Source organism: Mirounga leonina, unplaced genomic scaffold, assembly GCF_011800145.1.
Source record: "Mirounga leonina isolate KUSES-001 unplaced genomic scaffold, KU_Mleo_1.0 Mir_84, whole genome shotgun sequence".
NCBI classification, from domain to species: domain Eukaryota; kingdom Metazoa; phylum Chordata; class Mammalia; order Carnivora; family Phocidae; genus Mirounga; species Mirounga leonina.
In genome coordinates, this window is record NW_023270827.1 from 423,172 (window position 1) to 448,396 (window position 25,225).

General features: G+C 35.2%; 1 protein-coding gene across 7 annotated transcripts in view; it reads left to right on the top strand.

Annotated features, from left to right (window-relative positions):
• LOC118002882 (ral GTPase-activating protein subunit alpha-1) overlaps positions 1 to 25,225 on the top strand; it is a 251,636-nt gene that overhangs the window by 92,220 nt on the left and 134,191 nt on the right. For 3 of the 7 annotated variants that reach the window (XM_034993493.1, XM_034993492.1, XM_034993494.1), the window contains exons 15-20: positions 234 to 471; positions 1,506 to 1,667; positions 18,721 to 20,271; positions 22,049 to 22,173; positions 23,623 to 23,839; positions 25,006 to 25,182. In XM_034993493.1, the coding sequence (XP_034849384.1) occupies positions 234 to 471; positions 1,506 to 1,667; positions 18,721 to 20,271; positions 22,049 to 22,173; positions 23,623 to 23,839; positions 25,006 to 25,182 (2,470 nt within the window). Of the gene's footprint in view, positions 1 to 233; positions 472 to 1,505; positions 1,668 to 6,964; positions 7,106 to 18,720; positions 20,272 to 22,048; positions 22,174 to 23,622; positions 23,840 to 25,005; positions 25,183 to 25,225 lie in introns of all 7 variants that reach the window. The other 4 variants (XM_034993495.1, XM_034993498.1, XM_034993496.1 and 1 more) reach the window with 3 other exon arrangements.

A 25,225-nucleotide genomic window follows, 5' to 3' on the forward strand; every position in this document is an offset into this window, starting at 1 on the left:
TTTTCCGTTTTGATAAGTTGTCCTAATTGCTAGAATGTTGGGTGTTAGCAATTGTTGAAATGAAATTTATAGTAGGTATTAATGATTGCATGAATTCCTTTATAAGTATTATGTACCAAGAAAGGGTCATGGATACTATGTGATTTAAAATTCTGCTTGTTCTTAGGGTTTTTTTTTTATGATTGAATATCTGAATTTGAACGTATTTCATTATAATTTATTTGTCTTTATAGACTCTTATCGTTGCCTGGATCAAAGCAAATCTTAATGTGTACATCTCTCGAGAACTATGGGATGACTTACTCTCAGTATTATCGTCATTGACCTATTGGGAAGAGTTAGCCACTGAGTGGTCGCTGACTATGGAAACTCTAACTAAAGTTTTAGCAAGAAATTTATATAGTTTGGATCTCAGTGATTTACCATTGGATAAGCTGAGTGAACAGAAGCAAAAAAAGCACAAAGGGAAAGGTAAGAGTTGTCCACAGAGATGCTCCCCATAAATTTGTTTAAATAATTTGGTCTGGGAAAATCAAGCTAGGGAGACAGGTGACGGTAAAAAATTATGTTTTCTCTTAACTGTTCCCTCCTTCATTTGCCCTGCAGATTAAAAATTTTCAACAATAAAACATGTAGGTACCTTGTAATTTTTCTTGAAGAACCTTAAAATCAGTAATTTTGATGAGAAATAGTGTCCTGTATATATCTAGCTAAAATTTAAATAATTTATAATCTTAAATATTTTATTTTAAATAATTAACCAAAATGGAAATTTATAAAATGTTCTTCCTTTTTATCATATGCAACTTTTTGTTAGAATTTAGAAGGTGATTTCATGTTACTCTATTTAAAAAGAATTATGTGAAAAATTCTGTTGAAAGCATTTTCTTAGTTTTAACTAAAAGCAAACATTCCCTAGATGTGGATTATGTATCTGTTGAGTGTTAAAAAGGGGGAGAGGGACAATGACATAGTGATTATATTGTTAATACATGTTTTTATAGTCCTTGATGTGTTATTTTTCACTCTTAATAAGTAGTTGCTGGCTAGAGATAATGCCTGAGTCACACTTCCTATTTAAAAGTAGTCCATGGTAGTTAATTATGTGACCAAAATACTTTTTCCTAGACTATTTATTTCCCAACTGGCTATTATTGGCAGGTAGAGATTTAGCAACTTCCATCACAGGATGGCTTTTGGGTAGCTCATTTCTCAAACTTTTTTGCTTATCCAAATGTTTCTTCTTTAATGGAACAAGTGGATGGCAAAGGATTTAATAATAGTTTATTTTTGATGGTGTAATTTTAGAATTCTGTATCGGTTTTGGAATATGATTTTTACATAAATTGAAGTTCAAAAAAGCCTTATGGTACACAAGCATTTAACTTGATACTTCATAATGCATTATGAGGAAACCTGAGAAACTGAGGCAAGGTAGCACGCATAATTTGAAGAGATTATTAATCAGGTGACAGTATACTGAGATTGAAAATCTGCATTTCTAGGAGTTGGACATGAATTTCAGAAAGTTTCAGTTGACAAGTCATTTTCTAGAGGATGGAGTCGTGATCAGCCTGGCCAAGCCCCAATGAGGCAGAGAAGTGCAACAACCACTGGTTCCCCAGGAACCGAAAAGGCAAGGAGTATAGTACGGCAAAAAACCGTCGGTATGTACTCTTTAAAATAATGAGAATTGTACAGGGCAATACGTTTATAGTCCTTAGTAACAATCTATGTAAATACATAGTTACCTTTTAACTTTGGTCGTTAAAGGAAAAACTTCTATAGCAAAACCTTTTATTTTTTTTCAGTAGTAGTCAAGAGTCTAATGACATGCTATTAAGATTTATCTTACATTAGCATTTTTATGTAGTTTATTTTACTGTAGGTATCAATAATTTTAAACTGTTTTTTACAGAATTGAAGAAATAGAACTCAGATTCGCTTTACAGAACTCATGCATTAACTGGTAGAGGTTCTAATAAGTGAATATACTCACAAACGGGAAATTAGGGTAGCTAATTTTCAGTGCTACAGTTATATAATTAGATTGGCTTCACACACTTCCAACTAGGAATCTGCTTGCAGATAGCTGAGACCAAGGTGGAGGTTGTTGCTAGATTCCTTGCAGCTTTTAACAGACATGGAAGAAATTTCTATGATCTTGGAAGTAGCAGCAAGGGAGCAATAATGGGAAGAATTTCTGGATGTAGGATCACTCAGTATACTCTGGACCTAGCTACCATCTTATTCCTCTTCCTCTCAGAGACTTATAACTTGGTCTGAATTGTAGTAGGAAGAGTGCTGCAATGAAAATTAAGAAGGCTTTGTCCTAATCTCTTTTTTTACTCTTACTTTCATCACTGAATAGCTAGATAATCTTGAACTTCCTAGGCTTTATTTACTTCATCTGTGTAATGGGAATAATAATACTTTATATGCCTAAAACAAAATTGCTTGAAGTTACTTTAGGTTTTACAATTTATAATTTTTTAAAAGATTTTATTTATTTATTTGAGAGAGAGAGAGAGAACGAGGGTTTGCGAGTGCACCAACAGGGGGGAGGGGCAAAGGGAGAGGGAGAAGCAGACTCCCCGCTGAGCAGGGAGCCCAACTCAGGGCTTTATCCCAGACCCCTGAGGTCATGACCTGAGCTGAAGTCAGATGCTTAAATGAGCCACCCAGGCACCCCTACAGTCTATGATTTTTATGGAAGGAGCATTTTTTTGTGGAAATATATCTATATTTAATGGTAATCATTAAAAACACTATTTTAAAGAAATTTAAAAGAATTAAAAATTATAGTTAATTTTAAATCGTTCAAAAGACTTATATTTTCACAGTTGTTTTCTGCCTATAAAATAAGCATAGAATTGTCTATGTCAAGAAGAATAGGGACGCCTGAGTGGCTCAGTCGTTAAGCGTCTGCCTTCGGCTCAGGTCATGATCCCAGGGTCCTGAGATCGAGCCCCACATCGGGCTCCCTGCTCGGCGGGAGCCTGCTTCTCCCTCTCCTACTCCCCATGCTTGTGTTCCTGCTCTCACTATCTCTCTCTGTCAAATAAATAAATAAAATCTTAAAAAAAAAAAAAAGAAGAAATGATACAAGGATAAAGGGTATGGATGAATTAAAATTAATATCATCAAAGTTTTGGTATAGAATCACTTTTTGAGATTCTTAGGAAGATGTTGATTACATCTGAAATGCCTTAATTTTATATTAATGTCACATTTAATGAAAATATTTATGTATTGGTTAGGACAGAATTATTCTTTTAAGTTTAAAATTTTACTTTGTTTTACTTAAAATGTATCTTTTTAAAGTTCCTTATATAATTTTTCTGATTATAGAAGTAATTTATGCTTAGTGTGAAATGTAAAGTTTAAGGAAACATCAGTGAGCTGTCTAATGAGAAACAGTCATTAGCATGTTGGCATATTTCTCATCTTTAAAAAGCATATAATGAGCAAAATACTCATCTTCAATTCCTCCCTGACTGTGATTACTTTCTGGTACCTATGCCAAAACAACCTTGTCTGGCTTGTTCATTAAACAAACCTATCAAATAAAAAGTTGAAGTATTAACAATTTTGTTCAGAAAAGTACCTGCATAAGTTGGAAAATACTAAAAGGGGCAGCAGATTAATTTAAGATAGTGTTTGAATATATATTTTCTTAAAATATTAAATTTTTATGTTCATAGTGAGTGTACACAGTTAAAAATTCAATCTATGATAAAGTGTATACATTCTAGTAAGTCCCTCATCACTATTCCTAAGGTTTTGCTTATGCCAACACATTATTAAAGGAGATGCAGTGAATTTAGGACTTACTTTAGACTTACTTTAGAATACGTTTATGAGAAGTAATAACTTGTTTGCAGTTATGATTCAGGAACTGGTATTCAACTGTTGGAACAAATATATCACTGTTTCTGTTTTCAGATTTTCCTTTTACTTTATTTTTATTATAATCTTTAGCCTTAGTTTGGGGACTTACAAAGGTATTTCTGCCAGTGGACAGACATGTATGTATGATGTGAATTTTATTTAATTATAAATATGGAGAACTATGTGTAATTTTAGAAGTGAGAAAAGACCAAGACTTGCCTTTCCTTCTATTTATTTTGTATTTGTGAGCTTTTAGTGATTTAATACATTTGCTGTTTTTATGAATTTCTTCTGTTGCATGGGAACTCTTGAATGAAGGTTACAATTTTTGACATAATGTGTGTACTTTATGATCCAAGATGAATTCATGTGGAATGCATCTGTTTTTTTTTTTTTAAGATTTTATTTATTTGACAGAGAGAGAGACAGTGAGAGAGGGAACACAAGCAGAGGGAGTGGGAGAGGGAGAAGCAGGCTTCCAGCGGAGCAGAGAGCCCGATGAGGGGCTCGATCCCAGGACCCGGGATCATGACCTAAGCCAAAGGCAGACAGTTAATGACTGAGCCACCCAGGGGCCCCCTGTTTTTCTTTTTTATTCATTTTTTTGAGACGGGTAAAGATACAAAGCCTTCAAAAATTGGCATGCTTATATATTTGAAAATTTGTTTTTACTTCTTGATTTCTTGATGTTATATTTTTTATACTGCCCTTTCATTTACAGATTTAAGATCACTGATATGGGTGGCTTAGGAATGTATATGGCAGTAGGAATTTCATTGGCTTTCTGGAGATTTCTGACGTAAGCTTTAGATTAGTAAATCCCCAAAAATCCTAGTAGTTATTTCATCATAAGTAATTTTCTGTAGTGTAGGATACATGGCTGTGAGGCACAGGACAGATTTTCAGGTATGCATAAAGACCTGTAGTATAGTGAAAAAAATAGAGGGGTGCATTTTTGTAGAATTCATTTAGGATCATAACAAACTTAAACCACTGCGATTATGGCAAGTTCCGAGGGAAATGCCCAAGCTCTTCCTTCAGGTTGGTGGTAGGAAAGAAGGAATAAAAGGAATTGTTATATGCAAGGAATTATCTAACCCAAGGGAAAAAAAACAGAAGAAAACTTGTAATTCTTCTGTAGAATTGAAAATTGAATCAGATTAGTTTTAAAAGAGTCAATTTAGTTTTAAAATAAGTATCCTTTTTTGGTTTATTCCTCTGTATGTTCGCAACTGAAACCTTTCCTTTTCAAATAATTATGCCATAGTCCCCAAATACAGATATTCATTCAATAAGCCTTTATTGAGCTCTATGTGCCAAGTACTAGGATTATAAAGATCAGAGGATATAGTTGTTGTGTTTGAAAAGTTGGGAGGCTGACATAAAAAACATACAGTCCACTAAAAATAGATTTTAAGCTTTGCAAAAGCAGGGATTCTTAACTGTTTCGTTCATTGCTGTATTGCCAGTAAGTTAATTATGTGGAAGAATCAGAAAAGCTTCACAGATGAGATGACATTTTGAGTAAGAAGGAGTGTCAGGAGGAAAAGAAGACCAGGGATATTATGAATTCACAAAGCTATGCTGTTTTGAAAGAGCATGAAAATTTCAGGGAGTATAAAAGAGTATAAAAATTCTCTGTGGCAGCAGCTTGTGAGAACAGGAGGAAAAGAGGCAGTTGTAGTGATTTGTGCAGCCGGGTCCCATAGGCCTTGTGTGACAGGCTAAGCAATTTAGGCATCTGTGGGGGAACCAAAAGTTGACATTAACCCGGATAGCCAAGATTTTGAATTGATATTAACGCTCAAATTTTTTTTTAACCAGTCATATTATACTGGATATTATGCAATATTGTTTCTTTTAAGTCCTCTATTCATACATAAAAATATGCATACACCTTTGTTCAGGAACCCCTAAACTGGAAGTTAAGTTAAAAACATGTTTGGGAAGTATAAACTCGACGATTAAAAAATTATTTCTAAGTGTGCTAAAATTTGTCTTTAATCATATGAACTGGTGACTCCTTATACAAGACTACCAAATGCAACTACAAATGTAATTTTTGAAAAGTAATCCAGTTTTTAAGTTATCTTTAAGAACTTAATCTTTAAAGTTTTTATATTATATGCTTAAGATTTAAATTAACACAAATTTGTTTATTTTTCTCAATGACTTTATTTTTCATCCAGATTGCAAATTCTAATTTTTGTAAATATTTCTCCTTAAAAACTTTAAATTATACTGTTAAACTTATTTTTTTTAATTTATTTATTTGAAAGAGAGAGCGCAAGCAGGGGGAGGGACGGAGGGAGAGGGAGAAGCAGACTCCCCACTGAGCAAGGAGCCCAATGTGGGGCTCAGTCCCAGGACCCCAGGATCATGACCTGAGCCGAAGTCTGACGCTTAACCAGCTGAGCCACCCAGGTGTCCTATATACTGTTACACTTTAATATAAGTAAGAGATATGAATTTAAGTAAGCATTCTTCTCCTATCCAGATCAAATACTAACCATGAGATTCAATCCTTTAGATTATGAATTACATAAAATGTTCTAAAAATGACCTAGGAGTGACTTCAAAACTTTGTTAGGGAAGAGTATGAAAGTAGAAATGATTTGTTTTTGGAATTCAGCTTCATTAAGAAGAATGACTCGGGATTGCCTTGTAATGGCTCAGAGAAATGCTCAAATATAGTACCAAAAATTTCTTTGAACTAATAATGTTGAGTTCTTTTCAGTGTTTCCATTCAATGAACTTTTCAGCCCTTGGTTTTGAGAACATAGTGCTAATTTAAAGTGTCTGCTGATTTTTAATGCTATACTATTGTAACTGCTAATAATAATAAGCATTTTCCTGCTTTACACCAAAAACTTTACATTTGAAATGTCATGTGTTCTCTGATTTCTTTTCTTACAGCTTGCCAGTATTTGCCGTGCTGAAATGTTTTAATTTAAAATTTCCTTCCTTTGTATCTTTTAGTTTTCTCTGTTGCTGCTTTTTCTGTGACACAAGCCTTTCATTATAGTCACTCTTCTTTTTTCCTTCCCCACTTCTTTCTTTTCCTTTTTTAAAGCCATGAGAAGCCGATCCATTGGTGAATGTGCTCTGCCATCGGCCTATATACGCAGTGCTAAAAGTGCTCCTGTTCTGATCCATACTTCCAAACCCTTCTTGCCTGATATTGTTCTCACTCCCCTTTCTGATGAGCTTTCAGGTAGTGCCACCTCTGCTAATTTCTGCACCACCTTTTTCACTTTTTAATCCTTCTGCTTTCAAATTTTGCTTAATCAAATAAACTCTTCAAAGTTAATTTCTTTGGGGGAGGTGTGGGAAATTGGGAAAGTGGTTGAGAAATCAACATTTTGAGTTATTTGAATTCTAATGCTATCCTGGCAGTTCATTCTGGAAGTGCTAAGTTTAGTGCTGTGCCAATGTCCAATATTTTCGGTTGTAAATTTTTTTCTGTTTACAGTTGAGTTTTTTTCTTCTCAGGTGGTTAAAAGAAGTAGTAATGTATATTTATGTCATTATAGATATCTGACAAAAGATGACTTGGAAGGTAACAATTAGAGCCTTGACTTTTAATTTCCCATTGTTTTGACTAATGATATGGTATATCTTGAATAATGCATATGGCTCCATCATCTGTAGTAATGGAAGTAAGCAAGGGGAATCAATAATTGAGGAAAGTACATAATCTTAGAGTTGCTTTGGAATAGATCTTTGTATTTATATTAGATTATAATAGTATATAGAATTCTAAGAACTCATTTTTAAGCCAAATAAAGAAACCATTCTATGAAGCCCCAATTTTTTTTTTTTTTTAAGATTTTATTTATTTATTTGACAGAGAGACACAGCGAGAGAGGGAACACAAGCAGGGGGAGTGGGAGAGAGAGAAGCAGGCTTCCCGCGGAGCAAGGAGCCCGATGTGGGGCTCGATCCCAGGACCCGGGATCATGACCTGAGCCGAAGGCAGACACTTAACGACGGAGCCACCCAGGCGCCCCTGAAGCCCCAGTTTTTAAGGAACCTCAAAACCTGGTCAGCTTTTCAGTTCTGCCCCAGGTCCTTGATCCCCAGTACTAGGACGAGATGGTCTGCTCTTTAATAACGTTTAATTACATGTAATAAAATGTATAGATCCTGGGTTCAGTTCAGTGATTTTTGAGAATTATACACACCCCTATTAACCATCATCCCAAACAAAATATAGAACATTTCCATTATCTCCCAAATTCCCTCGTGACACTTTCAAGTCAGTACCCCTCCTTTACACAATCACTATTGATTTCTATCACTGTAGATTAGCTTTTTAAAAAAAAATAATTTTGTGTGAATAAGATCATACAGTGTCTTGTTTTTTAGACAGAAGCAAACATGTTGAATAGTTACTATGCAAAATGTGCTAGCTTGAAGAAAGTGACTTGTACATTTTTAGGTACTTTCTTAGCGCTCTTCTTATGAGTGTTTCCTTGACATTGCCACTTTTGGTGAGGTTGACTTTTTTTCCTTCTATTTATTTTTTTTTATTTATTTTTTTTAAGATTTTATTTATTTATTTGTGAGAGAGAGCACATGAGAGGGGGGAGGGTCAGAGGGAGAAGCAGACTCCCTGCCGAGCAGGGAGCCCGATGCGGGACTCGATCCAGAGACTCCGGGATCATGACCTGAGCCGAAGGCAGTCGCTTAACCAACTGAGCCACCCAGGCGCCCTTTTTTCTTCTCTTTTAAACCACCTGTATTTATCCTTTCAGTTCCTAGTGGATTGAAGGCTTACGTGAGGGAAGGTGCCTTTTTTTTTTTTTAAAGATTTATTTATTTTAGAGGGAGATAGAGAGTGGGGGCAGGGGGGTGGGAAGAGCAGAGGGGGAGAGAGAATCCTGAAGTAGACTCCCTGCTGAGTGTGGAGCTGGACATGGGGCTTGATCCCAGGACCCCAGGATCACAACCCAAACCAAAATCAAGTCAGCCACTTAACCGACTGAGCCACCCAGGCACTCCAAAGGGAAGGTGCATTTTTATTAATAATGATATTTCAACTGAAGTACTTTCCACCATCTGTAGCCTAATTAAGATCAGATATTTCAACCAAACCAAAGGGGTACATATTGAGAGGTGAATATACGTAGATACATAGACACTCTTGTGGTTGGTATTCTTTGAAAATACTGTAAATGAAAAAAACTGAGTATTTTACTTTTCTAAAAATGAGAAAATAAAATATTCAGTTATTGGATGTGATATGTTTGTGTTTCCTAGTTCAAGATATCTTGATTGATAAATACTTAGACATATTCTTTATGATGTTTTTGAGAAGTGTTCAATATTATTTTTTAGAACCAAAGTATAATAGAAATAATGAATAATGAATTTTATAATGAAATTGATAGTCGACTTTGTAGTTTTATGGATGACAATAATAAAATAGAAAATTTGGCCTCAAATTCAAACCTGGATGCTCAATAAATATTTGATGATGAATGAATATGTATTTGACACCAGTAAGATTAGGTTACCTGAATAATTTAAGCTATCGATGCAAAGAGTAGCTAGATTAGAAAATATGTAAATGGAATCATATAAATTTTAATATATAGAAGAAAACAGCATGTATTTTTGTTACATAGGATGCTTAGCTGCAAATAAAGAATTGGATGTTTTGTCTTTTCGGTGCTCCATTTAAGCACTGTACCTTCTTATGTAAGTAGCACTGATTTTGGTTGATTGCATCAAATTATAATTTAAGTTACGTAAATGGGCAAAACAATGTTTCTGTTCTTATAACTAAATTATATATAGCTAAAAGAAACTCCCAATTTGTTGTAAACTTCTTTTAGATGTCTTTTTTGCTTCAAGCTTTTTTTTTAGTTTTAAAAAATATTTTTAAAGCATTTACTGCAAACCTTTTTTGACATGTTTAGAAAAATTGAAATGAATTTTGGCCACTAATTCTTTTTTTTTTAAAGATAATATTTATGAGAGAGAGAGCGTGCACAAACCGGGGGGCGGGGGCGGGCAGAGGGAGCAGGAGAAGCAGACTCCCTGCTGAGCAGGGAGCCCAACACTATGCAGGGCTTGATCCCAGGGTCCTGGGATCATGACCTGAGCCAAAGGAAGGCAGAAGCCTAACCATGTGAGCCACCAGGCCCACCCCGCCATGACCACTAATTCTTAAATGTTTGGATCAAATACTCCCCTGCTGTGTTAAAACTGTCAGGAAAATTTATTTTTTTCTCAGAATCTTAGGGGCTTTACAAAATTTCTTGTCTGCAACTTAAATAATATTTTGGCAAATACACATGTTAAGTGCTGAAATATTTTTTAAAAGCTAAAATAAAGGTGAGGTGTTCCCTTTAAAATGTTGTAAGGGAGTGCCTTAACTAGGGTAAGTGCCTATTTCAGAATCCTTGCTTCACTGTAAATACATAATTCAGAAAGATTTCCTTTTAATGACTTAATGGGGAAGGTATTTTAGGAAGAATGGAAGGAATTTTCTAAGTGGCAGTTCTGTTTGTTGTTTTTATTTCCTTTATTTGGGGTAACATGCATTCTGTGATAGATTTAAGAGATAATGGTGAGATATCAGTCAGTAAATCAAAACAAACTTTATATCTGGTTATCAAAATAATGTTAATTTTAGAAAATAGGATTATGTAGAAAAGTATATGAAAAATATACATATTCCTCCAAACCAGTGCTTATTTATTGGTAACTTACAGTTGCTTCCAGTTTTTGTGCATGTGTACATATAAGACATAAAAGCATAATTAGACTTGGTTATTTTTAGTAAAAACCATTTTTCTTTTAAAGACTTAAACCATGAGAGACTATGGACTCTGAGAAACAAACTGAGGGTTTTAGAGGGGAGCGGGGTGGGGGGATGGGTTAGCCTGGTGATGGGTATTAAAGAGGGCACGTTCTGCATGGAGCACTGGGTGTTATATGCAAACAATGAATCATGGAACACTACATCAAAAACTAATGATGTAATGTATGATGATTAACAGAACAATAAAATAAATAAATAAAAATGTTAAAAAAAAAACTTAAAAGAGGCAAGGAACATAAAAAGTAGCAGCAAAAACTCTTCTTTCCTGAGAAGTGACTTGTGAATGAATTCAGCATTTGCCATGCAGTTGTATAAATTTACAGCACTTCCCGGGTGATGTTAATAAGTATCGAATGGATTAAAGATTTATAGTGTATATCAATATATTGAAGGTCCCCAGAAGTCCAGTTTTAAAAAAGAGACACACAAACACATACCCCCCTCCCACAACTGTTTATTTTTCAAACTTATTTAAGTATGGAGAACTTTTCCAAGTACACACATTGACATTCTATAGCATTATGGTTCCAGAGAGAACAAATTCGCAAGACAGTGAAGTAACCTCATAATTCTAAAAATTAGCTGTGAAAATTGGATAGGATTATTCTTATACAAGCTTATTTAGTAGAAATCTGGATTGTTGGATTTTTTCATTGTCCCTTATTGTTGGAGGCAAATTGAAGGCCTAGCGTTTGCTTCTTCAGGTGTTAGGTGCATTGAGGGGGATGAGGGGGAAGATGAGACTGTGAGGGGGAGAGTTAGGGAAAGGAAAAAGAAGTTTTATGAGAGAGTTTTTTTTTAAATAGTGCTAAATTTTAAAAAGAAAACTGCCAGTCTTAGATTCTCAACCAAACTATTTGCATGTTTCCTTCCAAGGTTTGAGTAAATTTTACTGTAGAATAGTTTAATGTATAGAGAGAATTAATAAGGCAAATGAACTGCAAAGGAAGAAATTTTTCATAGTTTTAGGTCTCTTCATCATATGAGCAGGCTAAATGAACTCAGAGAAATATTTCCTAGGCACATCATTTAAGATCAGGAGCAGAGGTTTCTGTAACAGCTTCACCAAAAAACAAAATACTCATACAGTCACTCTAGCTTTTGGTTAGAAATAGAGTTCTCTGGAAAAATACTTACCTGATACTCTTGAATACTTATGAGGGTAAAAGGAAACTGTTTAATTCCTTTTTTTCTTTTAACATTAAGATTTTTAAAAATGGACCATCAGATTTTTTTTTTTTTAAAGATTTTATTTATTAGAGAGAGAGAGAGACAGTGAGAGAGGGAACACAAGCAGGGGGAGTGGGAGAGGAAGAAGCAAGCTTCCCGCTGAGCGGGGAGTCTGATGTGGGGCTCGATCCCAGGACCCTGGGATCATGACCTGAGCCAAAGGCAAACGCTTAACCGACTGAGCCATCCAGGCGCCCCTGGACATCAGATTTTAAAGCACCCTATTTCTGTCCAGCCCTTTTTTTTTTAGCCTCCAGTATTCTTGTTTAGATGTCCATTCTACCTACAGTGTGATGCTATTTATGCTATTTATAGCTTTATACAGACCAAACTATTTGAATAGCTGAATATCCTTGAAGAGTTTTCCTTAAGCTGGGGGTCTAGTTCAAAGGCATTTGCCCTACATGTCTCATTAGTTCTTAACAATAGACTCATGTGTAACAATTGAAATATTTTTTCCCAGGCATCTGCCCCAGGTTTTGATGTAATATGCTGGGGGTTGCACAAGCATCTAACATTATTTTTTAAAGCTTTACAAGTAATACAGGTGTCTAGGCAAGCATGCTCTCCCTGTCCCTTATTCCTAAACTAGCTTATACTTATAAACATTTGGTAGGCTAGGCTAAACAGTCTTTCTTTTCCTGATAAATGGATTACAGAGAAGCCAGAAATCTCAGTAATTGTTCTTTAGCAAATTAGCTTTTATTGCCCAAAATAATACTTTAATGAAAGAAGCAGTGTAAAAAAACATAAGCAGGGTGGGCACCTGACTTTGTTTATACTTTTCCAACTGTTTCTTATTATTTTCTGATTAAGTAGTGTAGGTGTCTCACCTGGAAATTAAGTTTACAGATGTACTTTCTTTGAACTAGTTCTCAATTGCTCACTGGTTTGTCATACTTGCTGTTAGACTCTAGTCTATCTAGGCCATATTACATAGGCTGCTAATATTATTTAACAGTGCTTCATTACTTGAATTGAGCTCTGTAGAGCAAAATATTTTGATCTTTCTACTTCTATTTTCTGAGTATCAGGAGAAAGAAAATGTTATCTCTCATGGCCCATCCTGTTCCTAAATTCTGCCTAATCAGGAGGAGAATTTTCCACCTCCAACCAAACAAGTAGGCCGGCCCTTCTTTACACAACCAAGGAATTTCTTTCTTATCATCAATATGTGATAGTAATCTTTTACAGATTTTCTACCTATAATCTGCTGGTTCTAGCGTAATTCCAAATCAGATTTGTTTTGTTTTTGCTGAAATAATTTGTGTTTTTTTTTAAGTACATCTGAAAACTTGAAGCTAACTTAAAATGGCATTATATAACATGTTCATAAACAAAACAGTGCAATTTTCTTAACATAAAAAATGTATTGGTTGTCTATTTCCAAATTTTAAGAGTAAAGGAAACAATATTAGAAAGATGAAAGAGTAGAAGATAGTTTAGTGGTTTAAATTTTAGTGGTCTAAATTAAAATTAATTATTTGAAGTTGATTTGTTGCTTTCAATTTTTTTGTATGTGAGTTAAAATTCCTTTATTAACTTCTCTAAGCAAGAGAATTATGAGATTGGGGCATCAGAAGGAGCCTTCCTGATTTAATGACAGGGAAAACCAAGTTGATAAATCTATTAGAATCTATAAAGTTCAGCAAAGTTGCCAGTGTAAGAATAATTTAGAAAAATCAGTAGCATTTCTTTACACTGTCAGTGACCAAAATATAAGCAATAAGACTCACAGTTGTAACAAAACATCAGCATAAACAGTTTTTCCATGATTTCAGTGATGTAGATACTGCTTTGAATTACCTGTAAATTGAACATCCGGTCTTAAAAAGAGTTTTTACTAGACTCTTTTAGTAATAATATTAGAAATATGGATGCTCTGTGGTTCTTCCCTTGAAAGTACATTGCCATGTTGCCTAAATAGGCAAAAACATTTTTTAATTACATAAAAGACATTGTCATTTCCTTTAGGTAAATCCAGGAAAAAACTTCAGCTTTAAAATGGCATGAACTTCTTTGTAAACTAATATAAATGATATTTATGAATTCAGGAGCTTTAAAAGTATTGCTGATAGCTAGTGTTTATGATTGATCGAGAATAGAATTTAACGTTGGGTAAAAGGGATTTGGCACTTGACTCTGTACCTGTTTTCTAAAATTATTAAAATTTTCTAGTGGTATGTTAGTGTTATAACTTAAGAGATTTATTTTCCTGAGGAACTAGCTTGGTATTTTATGAATTAGCAGCTACAAATTTTTAATATAAAAAACATGCTATCCTTCTACCAGCGTTAGTGTACTAAGCCTCCACTATGTGACGACTTACTTCAAGCAATGGAGATATTGTGATATTAATACAAAAAAAATCCTGAGGAAACATAATTCTAGTGGAAAGAAATTTTTTTACACATTGCAAGCTAATATTACACTTTAATTTACAGCTTATCATTCAAAATAGCAAAGAAAACTTTTCTTTGAAACAGAATATTCAGGAAAGGAAAACTAATCCATTCCAACACTTTCATACTAAACATCATTAAGGAAATCCAGAGATAAAACTTGACATTTCTCTTTGTAGGCTCTATAGGAAGCATTTTATCAATGTCAAAAGTTTTTTAAAATTTGTTAAAAAACTTTTTTCTTGGTTTGCTCATTTAATGTTTACTGATACTTTAGATTAAAATAATTTAATTAGAGGCTACTGTTTTTCAAGGTAAAATATAAGCAGCATTGTTTTGAAGACCCATTTTTGTTTAAACCTAAAGCCACTGTTATTTTCATCAATCCAATACAAAGTATGTCCGTTGTTTTCTTCTGTATCATTTACTTGTGTTTGTATTTGACAAAACTTTGATTTCTAAGATTCTTATCTTTATAGAGATAAATCATTATGCTGCTTTATAATTTCTTAATACAATTAATTTTTGTCAATTTAAAAAAATTAATGAATTATTTGATGAATATATGACATATATTATTCAGGATACTTAGAACATGGACTAATTTTTGCCCTCAAATCTCACCTCTCAACTTTCTAGCTGTGTAACCTCAGACAAGTCACTTAAATAGTTTCTTCATCTATAAAATGGGGATAACAACACCTACTTCACAGTGTTGTTGTGAGGATTAAATGAGTTAATATATGTAATATCTTGGAACAGTGCCTAGCATGTAGAAAAGACTATATGGTTTAGCTGTCATTTAGTCTTTTTGTCCTTAACAGAATTCAGATATACAGGCATTTCTTTAAATTTAAGGCTTGCTCAGTCAGTTATGCTTAAGTGCTGACATTGGTTTCCTGTCAGGAATTATTTTCTTCTTTGATGTTATACAGTTACTATTCTTTTAAAAAAAAAATTTTTTTTTAAAGATTTTATTTATTTATTTGAGAGAGAGAGAGAGAGAGAGAGAAACAGCATGAGAGGGGAGAGGGTCAGAGGGAGAAGCAGGCTCCCCGCTGAGCCGGGAGCCCGATGTGGGACTCGATCCCAGGACTCTGGGATCATGACCTGAGCTGAAGGCAGTCGCTTAACCAACTGAGCCACCCAGGCGCCCTATACAGTTACTATTCTTATATGCCCATGTAAGAACTGTATTTAAAGCTTAAATATTGGGGGTTTTTTTGTTTAAATTTAAACTTAAGTTCTCAAGCAGTGCATCATTGGTAGAAAAATACATATATATTTTTAAAGCTCTTGTCCTCTTAAACTTGCATGAAAGTATTGGATATTCATATGTGATAAAAAAAAGTTTAGGGAAAAAACAGACTGAAATAGTGGTTAAATTTTATAATTATGCAAGGCGAGGACTGGGTTGAGAAGAAATTCTTAAGAGAACTTCACAGTAATCTTTACTGGCTTGTTTAGAATAGAAAAATTATGAAATGTCAATAAAGGAACTTAAAATTTAAAAACTAATATTCTACTTTTCTGAAGTTCACATATTTGCTAGAATCATAACATTACCTTTTTTTAAGATTTTAATTTATTTATTTGACAGAGAGAGAGAGAGAGCATATGCAAGGGGAGCGGCAGGCAGAGGGAGAGAGAGAAGCAGGCTCCCCCTGAGTAAGGAGCCTAACATGGGAGGACCCTGAGATCATGACCTGAGCCGAAGTCCAACGCTTAACCGACTGAGCCACCCAGGCGCCCAATAACATTAGCTTTTAATAAGATTTTAAAATTTTGATTTTGAATTGGAACAGTCTCAACTATATAATTTTTAAGATTTTTTTATAGAAAATTAGATAGTTTTTATCCTTTGCTAAGTCCTATTAGGATATTTTGTGGAAAGAAACTTGGAGTGCATTTTAAAAATAATCTCTGTCCTCTAGGCCGAGGTTCTTTTTTTTTTTTTTAAGATTTTATTTATTTATTTGACAGAGAGAGAGACAGTGAGAGAGGGAACACAAGCAGGGGGAGTGGGAAAGGGAGAAGCAGGCTTCCCGCCGAGCAGGGAGCCCGATGTGGGCCTCGATCCCAGGACCCTGGGACCTGAGCCAAAGGCAGATGCTTAATGACTGAGCCATCAGGTGCCCCTAGGCAGAAGTTCTTATGATCTATTATGGAAGATAAAATAAAACCAAAGTACTTATATTCATTAAGACAGACAAAGAAGCATTAGTTATCTGCTGCAGTAGTAAATAATGGGTATAAATGCATAAATGTTTAGTTTCTGAGGAAATGTTTCACTTTTCATTTAAAAGAATTTCTAAATGGAGTGTGTGAAGAAGAAGCCAGTGTCATTTTTAGAATATTCCCCTCAACTTAAAATAATTTAATAGTCTTAACTTCTGGCGGTATTGTGTATTTGACCTGTGCTTGGAATCTAAATGTGTATCTTTAGGAATATAGTGGAATCTTATCATAAAACAAACTTCCCTTGTTCTGAATCTATGTATAAAGTGACTCCTTGTGGACCTCGTACAAAGAAGTTGATACAGATAAAATAGCAGAAGGACCAGCCTCCTTTTTATTCATAGCATGAATCCCAAAAATATTTTGAATTACTGTCCCCATTTTATAAATGAGAACACTGGTCTCAGAGTCTGGAGTAAGAAAACTTAAGTTCTAGACCTAGCACCATCAATAAGTTAATTTGTGATCTTGGATAAGTCACCGTTTTACTCTGGATCTAAACCTTCTCATTTTCCATTATTGCATTATAAGCCTAATGATTAATAACATCTGACTTTTTGATTCTTTGTCCTTTTTTCATTATATTTTGCTGGCTTACAAACAAATTTTTTTTAACTTATTTCCTGGTAATGTAAAGGCCAAGATGGATTCATAGGCACTGTATTTTAATTCTAAAATTTCTAATTTGCATATATATATAGTTTAATAGTATTTCAACTTGTGATTTTCAATTTCATAAATATTTTTGAGGATTTACCATACACTTAGCAGCGAAAGCAATGCGGTGACATGGAACACTAAGCCTGCTTCTCATACTTTATGGTTTCATCTCTTTGGGCCTCCATTTCCTCAGTAAGAGAATTAAATTAGATAATCTGTGATGTCCATTTTGACTCTAAAATTTGTGATTCTTAGAGATGTAAGAAGACATAGATACGTTTAGTTTTTGGGTTTTTTTTAAGATTTTATTTAGAGAGAGTGTGCATGCATGCACAAGCAGGGGGAAGGATGGAGGGAGAGGGAGAGAATCCCAAGCAGACTCCCTGCTGAGCATGGAGCCCAGTGTAGGCTCGGTCCCAGGACCCTGAGATCATGACCTGAGCCGAAATCGAGAGTTGGACACTTAACCTACTGAGCCACTCAGGTACCCCGAAAGACCTAGATACAGTTTTTTTTTTTTTTTAAAGATTTTATTTATTTGACAGAGAAAGACACAGCGAGAGAGGGAACACACGCAGGGGGAGTGGGAGAGGGAGAAGCAGGCTTCCCGCGGAGCAGGGAGCCCGATGCGGGGCTCAATCCCAGGACCCTGGGATCATGACCTGAGCCGAAGGCAGACGCTTAACGACTGAGCCACCCAGGCGCCCCGACCTAGATACAGTTTTTAAGTTTGATGTTTGTTTAATGGTAAGGGCCAATGATAGGCAGAGAAGGTTTCTTCCTAGTAGATTAAATGGTGTTTGTGAGAAATGGGAAAAAAAAAAACCCACAATTTTTTAACACTGTATTTTATTTGATAGGGTAAATAGATATTAATGCTATAAAAAATAAAGCAAAACAGCTCAGTAGAACAGATAAATAGTTTCCTAACAAAGAGAACTTTTGGAAGAGGGTGGAGATTTCCATTTCTAATATGTGATCAAACAAATAGGCAAGATTTGAAGAAAAGATGCCTCTTGTGTGGTAAGGAAGAAATGAGAATTTATGAGACCCTTTCAGATTCTACAGCAGAATAGTTAAATCAGCTTTCTGTGTTCAGATCTACTTTTTCTGCTTGGAACTTAAACAGGAAAAATTGAATAGCAAGTTTAAATTGCTTTATTTATTGGCACAGCTCTATCTTTAACTGCACTTCCAAATGTTTCATCACCTTACTGTTACTATGCATGTTAACATTTTTAAAATGTATTCTGATAGTTTTCTAATTCACTACATGCTATATTGGCTTGTGCCCATCATTATTTAAAAACAGATTTCTATTTTTAATAGATTTTATTTCATTGAGCTTACCAAAAAATCTCAGAATTTTTTTTTACTTTAAGCATATGCTTAGGGTATGGTTGAAATTAATACTGTTTTTTTCATGTTCATATAGTTCCTACTCTTCATAATTTTTCTTTTTTACAGATATTGATGATGCTCAGATACTTCCCCGCCCAACTAGAGTCAGACATTTTTCACAAAGTGAGGACACTGGAAATGAAGTTTTTGGTGCTTTGAATGAGGAGCAGCCATTGCCTCGAAGTAGCAGCACTTCTGACATCTTGGAACCATTCACTGTTGAACGAGCCAAAGGTGCAGTTCCTGTCATTGACAGTTCATCCCGTCATGCACCAAGCTTGCAGAGTTCCACAGAGGCTTCTTCAATAACTAGATCCACTGAAAGCCACATCACTGATACTCATAGTAGAGAGTCTTCTCTGGAAGTTGGTGATAGCATATATGACCATCTTTGTCACTTAATAGATCCAGTAGAACTTGCAGATTCAGCTTTTGAACAGATCCAGTACATTGACCTTGAAGGAGATGACGATCTTCTTTCCTCCCTGAAAGAATATTTTAAGGAAAACCAGGAAAATCATAGTAAAAATGAGTTAGGTAAAGATGCAGCTTCTGAGGAAGTGATTATTGCAGTAAATAAGGATGAACGATCATCTTTAGATAAATTAGAATACGTAGACGAAGAAAGTAAATCAGAACATACGGCCTCTTTTGTTGGGACTCCTGAAAACATTCAGTTTCAAAAAGAACCAAGCTCAGCTGTCTTCATGGGTAGTATTGCACCTAGCCAGTTAGACAGTTTTGTGAGAACAAAAACTTATGAAAAATCTAAGGAACTAAACAGTGATAAACAATCATCAGAACCTAATTCAGGTAGCCCTTGTGATAAAGAAAAAAGGAAACACCTGTATAGACAGCCAGCCACAGAATTCAATGCCTGTGTAGATATAACACTAGTCGAAAAGGTTAAGGGTGTGCAAATTAATGACAAAATCACTGTCCCACATGTTATGCATGCCAAGAAAACTACACTAAAAACACCTGTTAACCACAGACTGCCTCATGTTGCAAACACTAGCAAGCTTTCTCCAACTAAAAGGAGCTTGTCTGAAACAGTAACTCATAGAGCCAAAATCATGAAAATTGGTACTAAAAAACGAAATACTGTTCATGTTACTTTTAGACCATCTACTGAGTCAGTTCAGTTTTATAATCCTCTGGAAAACAAAGAGGCCCCATGGAAGATGAGACTGCGGAGACTTGGTGGCTTTAGTAGTAGTAGTAGTAATAGCAGCACTAGCGGCGCCAGCAACCCCCATACCAGCTCAGATGGTTTTACAGAGTTAGTAAAACCTGGTGTGTACAGGCCTCTCGATACCGTTGGTACAGCATCAGGAAGTAAAACAGTGAAGGACTCTACAGAGGTTCCCACCACTCTATTACCGAAAGAAGGAATTGCAAGTAGTCAGTTAGGTAGCCGTAGTACTGTTAGGTCATCCAGTCAGGAGGCAGGACTACCGCAGGGCTCCCTGGGTGGCGTTTATAAAACTGTTGTCCATGCTCTTTCGAAGCCGAAGGCAAATGTTTCCCCACAGAGGCAGAACAGAATGCCACCAGAGGCTCCACTGAGGGATCTGTACAGTCATGTAATGGGCTATTTTGGAAGGAAAGCTGCAGGTGAGCACTAACAGTGTGCAGAGCGCAAAAGGAGAAAGACAGCACCAGTTTGGCTTAATGCAACTGAAGCAAGCTATAAGCAATCAAAAAGCTTTGGGATGGTCACTGCTTTCTCTCTGTTTGGTTATGCATGCGCCTTTTCCCAGCTGTATTTTTCCCAGCATAAAATGTTTATTTAAATTACTAATTTCCCCAGGCATTTAGTTAAACCTCTTTGCTGCTGAAGAAGATAGGAAAGAGGAAGATACAGGAAAATTTTAGTGACCTTTCAGAGACTATTGAAATCAAATATTTTTCTGAGTATGTACTACAATGAGCCATGAAATTAAGTTTACTCGGTAGTTGGAATACCTTCTCCCCCTGCCTCCTTATAGTTTATATTTAAAAGGGCACTGGCTATATCTAATTGAGTTCATTATTTTTATTGCTGATTTACTTGGTTTTTCTTTTTTCTTGGAAGAAAATTATTTTGATATTATGTAACATAATGGAAATCAAGGTCCTACAACCAGCACCAACATTTTTAGTTATCACTGAAGGAGAAATTATTTCTTAAATCTCAAAGTGGATTTAGTTACTTTTCATGTAAGCCATTTCAAAACAAGTTGTAGGCTTTTTAGTTTTGCATTCATTTGTATAGAATGCAAGTCCTTAAAACACTTACCAGTACTTTTCTTTTTTTCTGAGATTTTAGATGTGCATAAAGGTTTCATGATAGCCAGTCATGATTTAAATATGGAACCTCTATGGACAGATTACAGAAGGCAAGATTATGGTAACTGTCTTCTCTTATCTTGATTCAAATTTAAAATAACTTTACAGATATAGAAAATTAACTTTCAGCAGTAAGGTAGGTTTTGATTTTGTTTGTTTAACATGGTTTTTGTTAGCATGATTAACAGAATGCTGTATAATGCATCTTGCATTGAGCCATTAATGCCACTTGAGGGCAGTATTCGACAGCTTAGCAAAGCCTGGCCAGTAATACAAAGATAATGGTATTTCGCAGTGAACTCTTGACCAGTGTATTTTCTTAACCTGAAATGCTTTTTAGTTCATTAGGAATATAAGCAATGCTGGTTTTCTTTTAATTGTGGAGAAATTAACTCTTCAACAGCATAATAGTCAAATAAATATCTTATGTTCTATAAGTTTTTCTCCCAAGTTTAAAACTTTCTTGTTAATGTAGTCATGAAGAAATCAAAATAACTTTTTGGGTTTTCTTTTTACAGAAAAACCTTTGTGAAAATAAACCTCTTTTTTCTTAAAGCAATAATATTAAGACTTTGTAGTGAACAGAAATGACATTGTGTCACAATTACAGATTTTTTATTTATCTAAACTTAAATGCATTTATATCCCACTGAGATGTACATAGATTCAAGGGATAGATTCCTTGTAAATATTCCTTGGGAAGAATGGAATTCTAAGTTATTAAAGCTCTAAATAGAAGCATAGAGGCAGGAAGAAAGATAAATATACCTGTTTCTTTATAGGCAATATTAACCTAACTCCAACTAGTGCTTATCTATAAGCTTTCTTGCTGTTTAAGGTTATACTGAAGATTGACTAACATCTGCTTAGTTAAATAAAATAAATACCAATTTACTAATTCCTAAAATTAAATCTAAAAGGAGAGAAATTATTCATAAATGCATGTTTGGCAAATAATTGATATGGCATAGGTGATTTGTTTTGGGTTGTTTTTGTTTGTTTCAAATTCAGGAAATGCAGTTAAGTCTTTTCTCACTATATATAGTTATTTATTTATTTTTAGTCAATAAAGAGGACATGAGCCCAAAACTGCCCCCTCTTAATAGTGATATTGGCAGCAGCAATGCTAATGTTCCTGATCTGATGGATGAGTTTATAGCAGAACGGCTTCGAAGTGGTAATGCCTCAGTAAGTGTTGTTTTATTTTATTTATTTGGTTTAGCAAGGAGACTAGAGAAGCTAAAGCTAAAAGATATATACCTGTGTGTGTGTGTGTGTGTGTGTGTTTGTAAATTTTTATTCAGAATAATCTTCCTCTAAAACTTACCCCTTTTTTGAATTAAGATTTTAAATTATACTTTTATAATATTTTTTATTTAAAGACATAAAACAAATAGGCTTATAATTTGGACCAGGATAAAAGATTAGAATACCTATTTGTTTAACCACTTAGGTATAAGCCCCTACCTTCTGAGTCTTCCCTCTGTGTTTTGCCTTTGCTCATAGGTTACCTTCCTGCCCACTGCTGACCCTTAGCAAGAAAGATAACAAGAGAAGTCTTCTGACCCAACTCCCATAAGTTTGATAACATAAATATTGATTGCTTATTCATTACAGATAACTTCAGAATAGATTTTAAAGTTACCTTTGTTTTATTAGAATTATGGCAGAATGAGAATAGAAGCAATTTTACCCCTAATAATGCTTTTAATTGTTTTTTTTTTTTTTTAAGATTTTATTTATTTATTTGAGAGAGAATGAGATAGAGAGCATGAGAGGGGGAAGGGTCAGAGGGAGAAGCAGACTCCCTGCCGAGCAGGGAGCCCGATGCGGGACTCGATCCTGGGACTTCAGGATCATGACCTGAGCCGAAGGCAGTCGCTTAACCAACTGAGCCACCCAGGCGCCCAATGCTTTTAATTGTTAAGGAAAGATAAATATATGTGGAATTGCTTTTTTTAAATGGTCACATTCCACTGGATTTTTTTAAAAAGGTTTTTATTTAGGGGGGTGGAGGGGCAAAGGGAGGAGAGAGAGAATCTCAAACAGACCTCCTGCTGACCACAGAGCCCGACACGGGGCTCAATTCCAGGATCCTGAGATCATGACATGAGCCAAAATCAAGAGTCAGATGCTCAACCAACTGAGCCACTCAGGGGCCCCTCCATTTGGATTTGAACTTGTGAATGTCTGTAGCTCCATTACATTTCCCTTTTATTTTTAGTTTAGTTTTTTTCCTTGAATGGGAAAAAATAATAGAATCATTATATATAATCATTATAGAATAACCTCTTTGCCATCATTCCTTCCTCCCTCCACTGTCTCTACTATTTGCTGCTGCTTTTTCTATTTGAATACTTTGCTCTTCCTACTCTCTTAACTTCACCCCATGGATCCTTTTGAGGCTTAAAGAGTCTTAGGCCCAACACCATATCATAACTGGATCTCTACTTTAGACAAACCAACAGTAATTCAGGTTATGGCTCCATACAGTTACATAGATGTTCGGTTTTACCTCCTCCAACTTCAGACCCTAAATCTCAACTTTTATTGTGGTAATTGTCTTGGAAATTCAAGATTTCAGATGTTTAATGAGAATAAGTTTTTTTAATAGTGAGATGTTTCTTGAATTTTTAGACTATGACAAGAAGAGGAAGTAGTCCAGGCAGTCTTGAAATTCCCAAAGACCTCCCTGATATTCTAAATAAGCAAAACCAGATGCGCCCTGTTGATGACCCAGGTGTGCCCTCTGAATGGACTTCTCCTGCCAGTGCAGGGAGCAGTGATCTTATCAGCTCTGATAGTCATTCGGATTCTTTCAGCGCTTTCCAATATGATGGCCGAAAATTTGACAGCAAGTATCTTTTTCTATTTGAGCGATATGGTTTTTTTTGTTGATTGTTTTCTGTTTGAGACTGACTTATGGATTATGTAACCATCACCTTCTTCTCTAATGTTACTAGACAAGGGTTCCCACATACTTTGATTTCATTTTTCAGTGAAATTCCAAAGGAAGTTTTAGGGAATTCAAGTCAGGACCACTCTATTTCACCAAACTAAAGCCACTGAAAAAACAAAAACCACTGTCCTTTCATAAAACAAATGATATTTTAAGACCAAACATAAAGAAAGGAAAAAAAAAATTAGAGTGGGCTTGACATTAGAATAAAGAACAATCATAGCTATGAGTTGGTGATTTGGGAACCACTATCTAGTTATCTATCACTAGATAGAACCACTATCTTGGTGGTGTGTCACTCCCACATAGCTTTTCTGCTATAATTCTGGGTTACACTTGGCAGTGAAGAGTACCAAAATTTAAAAAAAGAACACGAAAACCTTGGGAACCAAATTAGTGAAGAGCTGGGAGATGCATTAGAGAAACATGTTTACTGCTTTCATGGATTATATACTACTATGATCTCAGAACGGAATATGTGATTTAAGACAATAATGGTTTTTACCACATATGTGCCATTTTTATTATATATACCTGTGCTAGAGATTATAAAGTTCTTGAAAAGCATATTACCAGCTATCAGAAAACCTGGATAAGAATTGTGATGATACATCATATGTGTCTGGTTTTTGTCCTTATTGTTTTTAGTAATAAGCTATGAGAACCTTTAAAAATGTGTTTCTAATTATAAACTGCAAACTGTTAACATTATTTGCACTTGTCTGAGAGGTATGTAAATAGAATAGATTTAAGGGGCATGTTAATGTTTAATCATTTTGCTGAAGTAGCTTTGTCTCTCTTTTTTTAAAAGATTTTATTTATTTGAGAGAGGGAGAGGAGAGAGCACGAGTGGGGGGGAGGCAGGGGCAGAGCGGGAAGCAGACTTCCTGCTGAGGAGGGAGCCTGACTCAGGGCTTGATCCCAGGACACAGGCATCATGACCTGAGCCTAAGGCAGACGCTTAACTGACTGAGCCACCCAGGCACCCTGCTTTGTCTCTTTTGTAAATACTTTTCTTTTGTAGTTGAGACTTCGGTGACTAGCATTTCTTCTTCCTTTAGATTTTGGCTTTGGGGCTGATGCTGGGATTACATCCTCTGCTGATGTGGATTCAGGTTCTGGCCATCATCAGAGTGCTGAAGAACAGGAAGTGGCTAGTCTAACCACACTTCAGATAGATTCTGAAACAAGCAGTCTTAATCAGCAAGCTTTCTCCGCTGAAGTTGCAACGGTTACTGGTAAAGTTACTCAAGGGAATGTCTTCCTTAAGTGCATTTTTTA